Source organism: Canis aureus, chromosome 38 (assembly GCF_053574225.1).
Source record: "Canis aureus isolate CA01 chromosome 38, VMU_Caureus_v.1.0, whole genome shotgun sequence".
NCBI classification, from domain to species: domain Eukaryota; kingdom Metazoa; phylum Chordata; class Mammalia; order Carnivora; family Canidae; genus Canis; species Canis aureus.
The window spans coordinates 7,086,000-7,099,997 of NC_135648.1; the positions used below are offsets into that span (position 1 = coordinate 7,086,000).

Sequence of the window (13,998 nt, forward strand, 5' to 3'; positions counted from 1 at the left end):
AGAAGGCAGGAAGGGACACATGCATGTCACAGTGCTGTTGTCCCTTACCTTTGGGCACCCCATCCACTGTGGACAGAGCTTCACAAATAAGGCAGGAGGCACCTCAGCAGCCACCGCCCCACCTGCTTCTCAAGCGCACCCCCACAAGGCCACAGGCAGGCACCTTACCTTCCAACGTGCCACCCCAGCCTTCCTGGGGGGGCTGTCCCGTGGCCAGCGGGGCAGTCTCCTCCATGGTGGAGTGTCTGTACCTGACAAAATAGATCAGGTCTTGAATATCGTCTAGTACGGCTGCCTCCTCAAATATGTTACTTTCCATCATTCCCAGATCTCTGTTTTCAGCCACACGGGTATCAAGCATTTTCTCTGCTGTGCTCAGAATCTGTGACTCAGATGCACGGAAGACCTTATCTAGGACTTTCTCCACATTATAAGGCAGGCTCTCCTGCTGCGCCAACTTCAGCTTTAATGACATTTCGTGGAACATGGCTTCCAGCTCGTGGACATCGAAGTACTTCTGGAACCTCTGCAGAGACTGTTGTTCTTTAAAGAAGCTGCCAATTATGGGCAAGTCCTTCACGTAGTCGCTACGCATTGGCCTCACCACCGTGGGTGGCGTCCCGTGCAGCGGGCCACCTTCCTGCTCCTCGGGGGCAGGCCCCTGGCTCTGTGTGTCCGCGGGTCTCTCAAAGTCCTGGTCCTCTTCAGAGAGTTCTTCTACCCCAGGCTTCTGTGCAGATTTCTCAGCGCTGTCTTCTTTAAAATAATCAGAGTCTTGATTCTGAAACATTTCACCTAACCCCGGAGTCCGATTTTTCTTGTCAGGAGAGTCACTTCCTCCAGATGCCGTCTGTGCTTTTGCACCTGCAAGAGGGCTTTCTGTTTCCACCACCCCACTACCTGCTTCCCTGCCCCTGCCCCCTGGCTCTACCTCTTTGCCAAAAGTTTCACCTTTTCTTTCTATTTCCAAAATAGTACTAGCTTCTTCTTTGTTTCCTTCCATTTCTGCATCGGTATTAACCACACCTAAAGGAGCTCTTGAGGGGGACTGCAGATTAACGTCTAACCACCTGCCCTGAATCCCAGGGCTTTTTTCTTTAGCCTGTTTTGCGCTGAGAGCATTTTCATCCTCCAGGAGTTCTTCAGGGCTGTGATCGTCTTCTGCCTCTGGTTTCTCAGTATGGACACCTGGCACTTCCGGGCTACCTGGCCGGCCTGTGGGCTCCACTTCCTGGGAGCCCGCCTTGGGCTGTTGAGGAGCTAACTCTTCAGCTGAGGAGTCCTCTCTGACCTCCTCCTCGGCAAGCCTCCCCTTCTCATCCATCTGCTTACTATGTGCAGCAGCCACTTCTCCTCCTTGCGGCCAGGAAAGATTTCTTCCCCAAATGGGACCCTCTTCTTTCAGTTCTCCTGGCAAACCAACTCCATCCAGAGGGGAGGGCCTAGGTTGATTCTGAGTTTTAAGAAGCCGTTCCTCTCTAAATTCCTCCTTTGGATGCTCCACTGACGGTGTATGTGGTTTCAATCCTGCTAAAGCGTGGACGTCTTCCACACGGTCCCTGGAGGCATTATGCTGACCACCCCCAGAGGGTGCTGTGATACCCACAGACTCCTGGTCAGGCTTTTCTTCGTTCACTTGACCCCCTGTGGCTTGAGGGAGGGGTTCACGCTCAGAGCCCCCTTCTGAAATCTGCTCTCCGGGCTTTTCTTCATGGAGCATTCCTTTTGAAATATGAATAGCCGCTCCTTTTAGGTCATCTTCTTTGTTATCAAATGCTGATTCCAACATTTCTTTACCCTTTCCAGTAGCTGGCAAAGAGCCGAGGTCACCACTATGAGTAGAACCGTGTGTGGTCATGCCTTCCTGCTTCTCCTCCTCCGGCCCCATCTCGGCCTGTGCCAGGCCCGGCTTGGGTTCCTTGGCTCCCCTCCCTTTTCCTGCAATGTGAATTTCCAGGTCTTCGTCGTTATCTGTTTTAGTACCTACATCGTTAGCTGTAGGCAAAAGACCATCTTCTGCCTTCTTAGGGTCAATGTAATCCGCTGCTGACCGTGGTTTCCTCCATTTGCTCTCTGGGATGAACGCATCATCACCTTCCTTGCCTTCCTGTGATTCAGAACTCCCCAAATCCATACTTGTTACGCTGTCATCTTCTGTGAAGAAGACAGTATCCTCCCAGGTTGTTAATATATCTTTATCATAGTTTTTGATGCCAGGGGGCTGAGGTGCCTCAACCTTATCCTCTTCATTTGAACTCTGCTCGCTCTCTGCTGAGTATTTCTCAACTCCGGACTTCACTGGAGTTTTCACATCTTCTCCACCATGTGCGAAGGTCAGTAACGGCAGCTCGTCAAAGTTGTCTTCATTCTCCTCTTCGTCCTTGCCAACTATGTGATACTCGGCATCCAATTCCTCATCAAAATCATCTTCTAATGAAGTAACAAGTCTGGTTGTCTCATCATCAGATACAAGTGCATCAGCAGTGGAGCCAAATTTGGTTTTTAAGTCCAGGGTCATTTCTTTTTTCAAAAGTTTATAAGCATCAATTGTCTGCTGTTCATTCGAGACCTGAGAACCATTGCTGGTTTTGTTGTTTTCACTCTCTGGCACTTTTAGTTTATCTTGTAGCATTTCCTCAAAAGGTTCGAATGAAGATGGATCTCCCTGAGCATGATCTGCTGGACTGTTTACATGCAGGTGGTTCTTCTGAGCCCCAGATCTTTCCTTGAGTTCCTTAGTGTTTTCTGAGGCTACACTTTCACTCTCCTCTGAGTTAACTTCTACTGGTTCTAGTTCGAGGTCGCTTTCCTCCAATACTTCAGGAGGGGTGTCCTCCTCATACTGAGTTTCTTCTATGGCTTTCTCAGACTCTTCAGTTGCAGAATTGTGTAATTCCAAAAATCCTAAAAGTTCTTCTACATTATAATTATCAAAATCATCTCTTCCCCCATCAAAACAAACAAAATCTGTCTCCTATAAGAGAAAGAAAAATGTTAGCATGTCACTAAGTATCAAAAGAGCAAACTCTTACCCATGCTAGTGACAGAGACAATCTCAAATTGGCTCTGGAGCGACTTCTGTGCCTCCCTTGAGTGACAACTCTTCTTGGGTGGTGAAGGGATATAGTACCTAGAATCCACTTTCCCTGGTTGCCTGCGTCCATGGATAAGGGCTCCTACCTGAGTACTATTCCCAGTTTCCCTTCGCTGTCTCTTTCCCATGGGAAACATGATTCACACAGCTGGTGAATTTGCTCTGTACCATCCCTGTTTTCTGTTTGGGACCTGCCAGAGGGCACACATATCCACTCCCCTCGGCACTGCTAGTTTTATAGGGACAATCCCCTTGGGGTGGCCCCGTTAGCTAGCTCTGTCTATGGCTGGGCAAGTCTATCTTATTCTAGACTACAAAGTTAGAAAGCCTATTATTTCTACAACTTGAGCCACTTTCACTGAAAAGCTTTATCAATAAATAATAGTGACAATTTGGTCTCCATGTGCCTGACTCCTAGATCTCTCAAATTTGTTCTGAGCACAAGTGGAAAAAAACAGGATATCATTTATTGGGTACCCCAACTCCCCAATATCCATATCTGATGTTCTGGGAATTCATCTCATAATAATATGTGCAGGAGAAGCTGGAAGACCACCCAGCTTCCCTATCGCTGTGACCTCCAGGCTACACTTCTGTTTACCCAGCTGGAGACATGCAGAATCACTTTGCTGTGAAGATCTAAGTCTATACAGATTTCTTTTGGCTTATATTTCCTTTAGATTGGGAAAGATACATCAGCTTAGGAAGTATCCTATTAAAACACAGGTACAGGGATGCCTGGGTGGCTCAGCAGTTGAGCATCTGCCTTCAGCTCAGGGTGTGTCCCAGGATCCGGGATCGAGTCCCACATTGGGCTCCCTTTGAGGAGCCTGCTTCTTCCTCTGCCTATCTCTGTGTCTCTTATAAATAAATAAATGCATCTTTAAAAATAATAATAAAAAAATAAAACACAGGTACATGGGAAATAAAAATTAATGGCACAAGGAAGAGTTTGAAACCACACCCCCACCCCACTTAATTATTTCAAGTACAACTTGAAAACAAGATTCAGGGGGTAGCCCAGGTGGCTCAGCGGTTTAGCGCCTGCCTTCAGCCCAGGGCGTGATGCTGGAGACCTGGGATCGAGTCCCACATTGGGCTCCCTGCATGGAGCCTGCTTCTCTCTCTGCCTGTGTCTCTGCCTCTCATTCTCTCTGTGTCTCTTATGAATAAATAAATAAAAATCATTATTAAAAAAAAAAAGAAAACAAGATTCAGTAAGGAATATGCTCTACTCTAAATCAGGGTTCTAGGTGTCATTAAGATCTGCTTTCAGGACTATCCATAAGCCTGTATTTTTCCTTTCCTCCAATAAAAAGCAAATTGACATAAAAGGGGTCATAAACAAAGGAAGTTAGAAAGCCAACAAAGATTATTCTCTTCTCCTAACTCAACTTTCACAAAAAGTCCGAGGAGCCCTGACAAGTGCAGTAGGGATGGATGATTTCTTCTTTGCATCACATGTGTTTCCAAGCCAGTTTCTTATTACTGAGGGGAAGCCTGCAATGGGAGGTGCAGTGGGAAGGTGACTCCCAAACTACTGAGGTCACTGTGACCAATGAACTGCCATCTCACACCTCTATCCTGGGGAGTCTCTTCATTAGGAATGAGGCCAGACAAGTGATGGGGCTGATTTTTATGACCCTTGAGATTATCAAGAAACGTTAAAGAGCAGTTCTGCCTCTAAGACTCCATATGTCCAGTGAGTCTCATCTAAGAATGGCTCTAGGCCAGCAGTTCATATGTTCTCCAGCACCGCAAAGAACTGCTCAAAGATGTGCATCAATTACTATACATTTCAAAACTCCAGAAAATAATCAAGGGTCAGATCAACTCCAGAAAATAAAAGACCAAGGGTCCCAGAACACAAAACCCTTGTCATCACAGAGCTGTCAGTGTACTCAGATGAATACGTTACAGGATGTGCAGATCTGAAACCAGACCTCCTCCAAACCTCTAAGATTTCCTATTCCAAACCTAGAACTTAACCACAATCCCTGAAATCACCAAAAGAGTCAGTAGTAAGAAAACCACTGTAAATTGGCATTTGTGGCCTAATACATAATTTAGTGTTTAATTTCACAATTTCACCTGATTTCTCTACACTTAAAATGTCTAAGAGCTATTCAATGAGTGGCTTTCTGATTGAGATACCATCTTCTCCCTTTGCTTCTAAAAAGATTTATGTCTTGGGGAGCCTGGGTGGCTCAGTCGCTTAAGCCTCCTGTTCCTGATTTTGGCTTCGGTCATGATCTCAGGGTCATGAAATAGAGCCCTGTCTTGGGCTCTGCACTCAGTGTGGAGTCTGCTTGAGTTTCTCTCCTTCTCCCTCTGTCCCTCCCCCTGCTTGCACTTGTGCGTTCTCTCTCTCTTTTGTGCTCGCTCTTTCTCTCTAAAATAAGTAAGAATTTTTTAAAATCTTAAAAAAAAGAAATATCTACCTCTGAAACTTAATAACTGAATAAGACATTGAATTCTTTAATTTTTTCTCATATAAAGCACCAAAGAAAAACCCTATATAAGAGTATATATATTAGACAACTACCAAATAATGATTTAGTCTCCTATAAATTCTTTTCAAACTTTCTTTCTTTTTGTTTCTATTTTTAAAGGTAACGTGATTCTAAATTAAAACTTGATACACAAATGTGAACTTGTTTTTTTTCTGACCAAAACACAAACACTTTCAAAAATCATTAACTGACTATACCTGATGAATTTGAAAGAGAATTTAAAATTGAGAACAAAAAAAAAAAAAATTTCCATAACTTACATCTGTTGGAACCTGTAGCTCCTCTTTAGTATATTCATGGACTACTTGTATTAAATCCTTTGGAAAATATCCAAAAATACGCCCAACCTATATGAAAGAATATGCAAAAATAAGCAAACAATCAAAATTCTGTATAAGAAATACAAACAGACATCTTAGCAATGAGAGAAAATACACAAATAGGTAGGTAGCTATAAACACGAGAGATACAGAGTTGCTATTATGATTACACAGATAATTATTCCAACAAAAATTAAATACAGAATATTTTAAGGCCAACTTTTCTAAAACCACTGAGGTTTCCTTTCAACATGCAACTTATTTCTAAACACAGAGCACATAAAATTAGATTTCTAAAGTAGATAAAAGACCTACATAAGAGAGAGTTATTATATATTATGTGGTTAAAACTATGAAAACCAGGTGTACTCAGCTGGCTCAGTCAGAAGAACATGTGACTCTTGATCCCAGGGTCGTAATTTCAAGCCCCACACTGGGTATAAAGATTACTTAAAAATAAAAATTTTTGAAAAACAAACTATGCAAATCAAAGCTGATTAGAAACACAATTGCAAATAACCTCCATCAAGACTTTACCTGCACATTTCATAGCTTTGCTCATCAACTGGAACTTAGAAGTCTTTCTTAAACCAATAAACAGCCATGAAAATTAAGGAAAAAGAATACAAAATTCCTAAAATATTTTATCACTATGACAAAAAGCAAATATTTATTGACAGAATAGGCTGTAGCAGCTTTTTCAAAAACTAGATTTTCCAGTATTTCAGGGAGAAAATAAAATTCATATTAATGTATATATCAAGCTTTAGTTTGCTACAAAGTAAACCTCTAGAGAAAATAACCCCATTTACCAACAGCACTAACAGCTAAAATACGTAAAGTGTGTCCTCTTGAGACACATACACTGTCTTCTCTTGGCTACGCCTGAAACGGAAAGCAGATCTCTCTAGGCAGATCCAATGTACCAAAAGAGAAAAAGGCTATCTTATCATCAACTACTAAAATATCCTCATTAGGAGCACTGTTGTTATATCTGGCAAATATGTGAAAGCCTGTCTTAGAGCTAGAATACAGTCCTGAAGATTAGAGAAGACAGAGCAATTAAAAACTGCTATGCCAGAAGTTAAAATCTACAACTCTAAGAAACCAAAAAGGATTGCAGAACAAAAACTAAAAACCAGAAACAAGAATCATTTTGAAGGCTAAGGGAAGAGAGTTTTTAATTTCCTAAAGTATAAGTTTCATGAAATAAGAAGAGAAAATGAGGGAAAAATATACTTTTTTTTCCTTTTGCGGAAAATTTTATTAAGAGAAAACCTGGAAAAGGAAGAGAAATCAGAAATACACGGTAAAAGGAAATACATTTATCTTTGTGCAATCTCTATCCACTGAGACTATAGGTCATACAAATTCCATTATTTGGGGGGCACCTGGCTAGCTCAGTCAGTAGACTGTGTGACTCTTGATCTGAGGGTTGTGGGTTTGAGCCCCATGTTGGGTGTAGAGATTATTAAAAATAATAAAATCTTTAAAAAAAAAATACCCTCCATATTTTTACACTGGGGGATACTCTGTGTCTTTGGATCTGACAAAAAGGGGTTGCAGAATCATGGACCCTCAGGACCGGAAGTAAGTTTTTTATCTAATTTTGCTTCCATATATCATCCCTGCCAAGGAACTGCTGATTGTATTGGGGGGGGGGGGGCAGAATATCTGTTCAAGAGAATGATTTCTGTATAAGCTACTATCGGGACAAATGTAAATAAGTGCCACAGCCCTGAAAGGAAATATTCAAAAGGAAGATAGGTAAGACATGGGCTCTTCTGTTACAGGGCTCATGACTTCATAGGAGCAAAGTCGGTACACAAACCAACTGCAATACAAAGCAGTCAAGGGGATGCCACGTGAGCAGTGCAAACAAAGCGCCACCTGAACAATTATCAAACAGCCAAGATCCCTCTGCTGGGTTGCTGAGAACAGTGCTTCCCTCAGAAGGGAGCATGAGAGGTGACTATGGCCACAGGAAAATGCAAGTTGAGCTCACTTGCCCCAATGCTCCAACTTAACCACCTCACTGTATATAAACCATGCAGCCTAGGAACGTGGAAAAAACTTCCCAAGAGTAAAGTTTATCAAGAAACCTCATGTGGTCGATTTGAAGGAAACGGAACAGATCCTTCTTTTTATATAGTGATTCAATCAGGATTCTGCCCAAATTACAAGGGGTGAACCTGACTAGGTCTTTCAAGCTTCCTCCCTAAGAATCTGGAACGCCAACAAAATGGATTTATCTTTCCCTGAGTAGGTTTCTCGAGCCTTATTTTCTGTTGTTTGGTATTCTATTGAAAGTAAAAGTTTTCACAGTGGAGACTGGGTATTTCTCAAAGTCTGAACAATCCTAAGGACATCAAGAACTCTTCCAACTTTCAGTACATAAAACAGTATGCACATCACACTTTTTAGCAAATAAAGGACAAGAACTCATAAGCCTCTCCATCAGATCACTCCTAGGGAATCTCCTCATTTAAAATCAAAAGCATGAGCATTATTTACAATAGCCAATGGAGCTCACTTGGTTGGCTCAGATGGTTGAGCAACCAACTCTTGATTTTGGCTCAGGTCATGATTTCAGGATAGTGGGATCCAGCCCCGGATAGGGCTCCACGCTCACCGTAGTCTGCTTATCCCTCCGCCTGCAAGTGCACATGCTCTCGCTTGCTCACTCTCTCTCTCTCTCTCAATATCGGTCTGAATGAAGAAGTAAAACCTGGGGCAGCCTGGGTGGCTCAGCAGTTTAGCACCTCCTTCAGCCCAACCGTGATCCTAGACACCGGGGATCGAGTCCCACGTCGGGCTCCCTGCATGGAGCCTGCTTCTCCCTCTGCCTGTGTGTCTACCCCTCTATCTCTCTGTTTCTCATGAATAAATAAATAAAATCTTAAAAAAAATAAACAATATTTGTTAAAAAAAAAAAAAAGTAAAACCTTACAATACCCAAGACGTGGAAGCAACCCAAGTGTCCACCAATAGATGACTGGATAAAGATATGGTACACATACACAGACTGACTGACAGACACACACACACACACACACTGGATATTACTTGGTCATAAAAAAATGAATGAAATCTTGCCATTTGTAACATGGATGGACCTAGAGAGTATTATGCTAAGAAAAATAAGTCACTCAGAGAAAGATAAATGCCATATGATTTCACTCACTTAAGAAATGAGAAATTTAAGAAACAAAACAAAAAGAAAGACAAAAAAACTAGACATTTAAATACAGGGAGCAAACTAGTGGGTGCCACAGGAGAGGTGTGTGGAAGAATGGGTGAAACAGGTGAAGGGAATTAAGAGTACTCTTATGGTGATGAGCACAAAGTAACATATAGATTGTGGAGTTACTACACTGTACACCTGAAACTAACAACACTGTAAGTTAATTATAGTCACATAATTATACAAAAAAAATCTTAAAAATCAGAGCATGGGGGTGGGCTGGGTGGCTCAGTTGGGATGAGCATCTGTCTGCCTTTGGCTCAGGTCATGATCCTAGGGTCCTGGAATCAAGCCCCGCATCAGGCTCCTTGCTCAGCCGGGAGTCTGCTTCTCCATCTCCCTCTGTCTGCAGCTGCCTCTGCTTATGCTCTCTCTTTCTCTCTCTGTCAAATAAATAAATAAAATCTTTAAAAAATAAAAAAATCAGAGCCTGATAATCATCAGTTTCCATGTCCACCATCAGGCCACCCATAAAACTGAAAGAGAGCAGCTCGGGGAGTCTCCAGGAGCAAGGGCCTGAGAGCAGGAAAAGGATGACCCAGAAGTTACAACCCAAACAAGGAAACAAAAAACACACAGTGAAAAGGACATTTTGCTTTTTTAACAGACTAATAACAGTACCTATGATTAGGTAACTGTTTGCAGAGCTGCCAACCTTTCACAAATATTAATAGTTTAGAAAAAAATACATATACAATGAACTTTACACGTGAACACTGAAACGTTGTCCTGCACAAAGTTGAGGGGACGACCTCGAATGCTCACGAGCCTTCTGTTGTGAAGCAACAAAGTCCAGGATTTTCAGGTTTTGCCACTACCACCTTTCCTATGTATGGAGCATACACGGCTGGTAAGGCCTGAACTTAATACTGAGAAGAATCAACCACGAGCCATTCTGTTTTGTTTAAGGAACCAAGCAGAGCCTCTACCTGGTTCCAGGCCCTGATGCCTGCTGGGGACACAGGAAGATGTCGCCATCAAAGAACCCAGGAAAACAGTCCATTCCATCTACAGCACTAAACAAGCCAATACAAATAAGAAGATAAAGTGTGTCAAATTTGTACTTACACTTCCGGCCCAAACTTCAGGCGGTCTCCCTGCCAGTTTATAGTAGACATACACAGCATCACCTTTTTTAAAACTCACGAAACGACAATCTGGGCCTATAAAATCTTCTAGAGCCTCACCTCGGTACATTAACACTGCAGGTAAAGAAGGAGGGGGGAGAAAACAGGTATCAGGATTCTACTTTCACAGTCCATATTGATTTATCAGGAAAGAGGAGGGTTTCCTCTACTCTATAAACAACAACCAAGTTTCTCCAGTACTCTCTGGAATCAATCGCTTTCGATTCATATGCTCCAAGTATCTAAAATCTTTAGAGCTTTATCATTATACATTGTCCCCTACAAGTAGACAGGGGAGATGGCCACTTTGCCTGTATTTCTCTATGGATAAACCAAAAGCAATGAGTCCACCACTACACGTAGCTGGAGCTGGTCTCAGGAGAAACTCTTGGTTCTCTCTCTAACCTTCTTGTCCGCAATCTCTGCTGTTCCATAATCATAAAAAGGTTCACGGTGCAATTGGATAAATTCAAGAGCAGATGCTGGCTGGCTTAAGCATGGCTGCATGAAGAGGCAACAGGGAACTGGGGAGAGCACCCAGGAACCCCCAAGGGGTCAATTAACTTCAACTAACACTAAAAGGCACTATCTTTAAGTGGCTATAACTGCTACCATGCAGCAGTAAACACTGTCAACTTCATTTGAGGCCACGCTGTGGCCTTCTTCCCTGTATAGTTATCTGGATAAATTAACGGGAAAGGACATCACATCCTATTAGTGATGAATAGTGATAATCACATATGATTATCCAATCATATGACAGGGTAATGTGAAATTATTATGAAAGCAGATAATGTTCACTGTCCCCAACACTATGAAGGTTTCAAAACGAAGAAAAGATACCCTTTTTTTATGTTTATACACAAAATCACACGTGGGCATCACGTGTTCCAGGGACAAGCAAAACTAGGAGATTTGTTCAGTAGTTACCTTCAGTCTTAAAATGCAGGACTTATATCACACTTGATCTAGAAACTAGGGGAAGCAGCATTTCTCTGTTGGCCAAACACACAGTTTCTGATATAACATGAAACGGACAATAGATACAATTAAATAAGAGAGAAAATAAGGGTGACATTGAAAGTACATTTCTTCTTAAAGCCAGTCAGCCATAAGTACATTAAATGTATTTCAGGTACATATTTGAGGGATGAACAGACAGACTGGCGGACAGTTTTTTGGATTTTTCAAGCTAAAATCAGATGACTTTAATACATGTCAGCATCCTAATTCAGATGTAATTGGGGAAAAGGCCAGGTTGAAGATGATGGACAATTTAAGACCCGGGATGCTATCAGAACTGGAAATGGCAATGCTGCTTTTGTTTCCCCCTTAGAAGAGATCACTGAAAAACTGTAACAATAAATTAGATGACAACACTGCCCGCTGTTGGAACAACTCTCTGAAAAGCACACAAGGACAGCTCACACCCACACACATACCCCTCACTGGATACTTTATGCAAAAGCACAGTCCCGGGCCCTGCTGGGCTGCCGCCTGTCGGGTTTGGGTTTTATCTGTTTGGACACTTCTCCTTCCCCAACTCCTGTGACAAGCAAGGGCCTTCTCAGGACCATGTCTCGGTACCGGTACTGGGGAAGCATCAAGGATGGGATCCTCCAGGTAACTGGTTCCTCCTTTGAGGAACCCAAGGAGGGGAGCGCTTGAAGGCAAAGAAGAGCAAACATGTCTCAACCCTGCCTGCTAAAAATCGGGATTTGCTCAGAGAAGCCCGAGGGGGAAAAGGCGTGGAAGACGCTCCACTTTGGTCGTGCGTCTTTGCCCTAGGTTACCTCTAGGAATGGCTTCGCACGGATCAGATGCCTCCTCGCTTCCCGTGCACGGCGTGTTGCCGGGATACAAACTCTTCCAACTATGAAATCTGTTTTCGAATAGCACCAATTTGAATATGAATAAGCCAAACTCCATAGGCTGTAGGGCCTCTCCCGCAGGAGCAGTCTGCGAGGTGCACCGGCGGCCACTTAGGAACGCTCCCGCGCGCTCACCGTCAAGGTACAAGGTCACTCAAGACCCTGCGCGGGGCCCTAAGACGATCCCGGTCCCGCAGACACAGAGGCAGGGGTCCCAGCACCGCGAGGCGCCAAGGCCAAGGCCGGCGGGGCTCAGGGGCCCCCCGAGTGCCCCTCGCGGTCGCTCCCCGAATCCGGTCCGTGGGGCTCCGGAGCCGTCTGTCCCGCTCACCGCCCTCGGTCCATCCCCCACCCGCGGTCTAGGGCCGGGGCGCGATTCCGCTTCCTGCGCCAAGCGGAGGAGGCTGCCGGGCCCAGGTGGCCTCTGCGGGTTCTCGGCCTCTTCCGAGAGCCTCAGCTTTGGGCCTCCTGAGGGGCCCTCCCCGCCCGCGGCCGCCAGGAGCCCTCCCGGCACAGACCGACAGGAGCGAGGCGGGGACCTCGGGCTCCCGGCTCGTCCCAGACCCAAGCTCCGACCCCGTCCAAAGGCGCCGCGAGCCCCCAACCGAGGGCAGCGGGAGGGCAGAGGGGGCAGCGCCCGCGCCCGCGCCCTCCCCGAGCGCCCCGCGGCCCGCAGGCTGCGCCCGACCCCCCGCCCCGCGGAGCCCAGCGCGCGGCGCGCACCCCAACCGCCCCGTCTCCCCTCGGGGCCCGGCCGGGAGCCCACGCCGCGAGCCGCCGCCCCCGCCCCCGTCCCCCGCCCCCGCCCCGCCCCGCCGGGCCAGCGGAGGGAGGGAAGCCCCCGCAACAAGTGGAGGCGCAGCCCCCGGCAGGGCCCGCGGCGCCCATCCCCGCCCGGCCGGCCTGCGCCCCCCGCGCCCGCGCCCCCCCCCCCCGCCGCTCACTGCTGCACTCCTCGTCCGCGCACACTTTGTGCTCCGCGAAGCGCCGGCTCGCGTCCGCCCGCGCCTGGCCCCGCACCCGCCACGGCGGCCCGAGCAGCAGCAGCCAGAGGAGCAGCCCCGGCGCCGCAGCCATGTTGTGGTCACCGCGGGGAGCCGGCGGCGCCGAGGCCGAGGCCGAGGCGGAGGCGGAGGCGAGGCCGGGCGGGCGCGGCGGGCGGGGCCGGGGGCGGGGCGCGGCGGGGCGGGGCGCGGGAGGGCGCGGCGGGCCCCGCAGACACGTCAGCACCGCCTCGGCCGCGGCCCGGGGGCTCCGGGGAGGGGAGAGGGGAGGGGAGACGGGAGGGGAGAGGGGAGGGGAGAGGGGAGGGGAGACGGGAGGGGAGAGGGGAGGGGAGAGGGGAGGGGAGACGGGAGGGGAGAGGGGAGGGGAGAGGGGAGGGGAGGGGAGAGGGGAGGGAAGGGGACAGGGGAGGGAAGGGGGGCGCGCTCCCACCCGCGCCCCGACCCGCGCCTCCCCCGGCCCGCGGCCCCGCGCGCCCTCGGTACCCGCGCCCCCCTGCTCCACCAGCGTCCCCGCGCGCCCTCGACCCGCGCCCCCGCGAGCCCTACGTGCCCTGCCCCCGCCCTCCGACCCGCACCCCCGCGCGCCCTCGGACCCAAGCCCCCCTGCTCCGACCCGCGCGCCCTCGCCCCCGGGCTGCGACCCGCGGTCCCCCCGCGCGCTCGGGTCTCCTCCCCCTCGCCCCGTCCCCTAGTCATCGGCCCTCTGCACCGCAGCACTCGTCCCTCACCCCTCCCTGCGACCTTGGAGCCCCCACTCCGTCGGCCCAACACCAGGTGCGTTTCTGGCACCTTCTCGCAGCTCTCATTTCTGCTCCAGCCCGA

At 47.4% G+C, this 13,998-nt stretch overlaps 1 protein-coding gene across 7 annotated transcripts in view; it reads right to left on the bottom strand.

Annotated features, from left to right (window-relative positions):
* MIA3 (MIA SH3 domain ER export factor 3) overlaps window positions 1-13,272 on the bottom strand; it is a 57,677-nt gene extending 44,405 nt beyond the window's left edge. For 2 of the 7 annotated variants that reach the window (XM_077886833.1, XM_077886825.1), the window contains exons 1-4: window positions 13,114-13,272; window positions 10,240-10,373; window positions 5,868-5,954; window positions 169-2,974 (exon numbers count right to left, since the gene is read on the bottom strand). In XM_077886833.1, the coding sequence (XP_077742959.1) occupies window positions 169-2,974; window positions 5,868-5,954; window positions 10,240-10,373; window positions 13,114-13,246 (3,160 nt within the window). In that variant the 5' untranslated portion in view covers window positions 13,247-13,272. Of the gene's footprint in view, window positions 1-168; window positions 2,975-5,867; window positions 5,955-10,239; window positions 10,374-12,091; window positions 12,453-13,113 lie in introns of those variants that run through there. The other 5 variants (XM_077886830.1, XM_077886826.1, XM_077886824.1 and 2 more) reach the window with 5 other exon arrangements.
* Window positions 13,273-13,998: the final 726 nt, after the last annotated feature.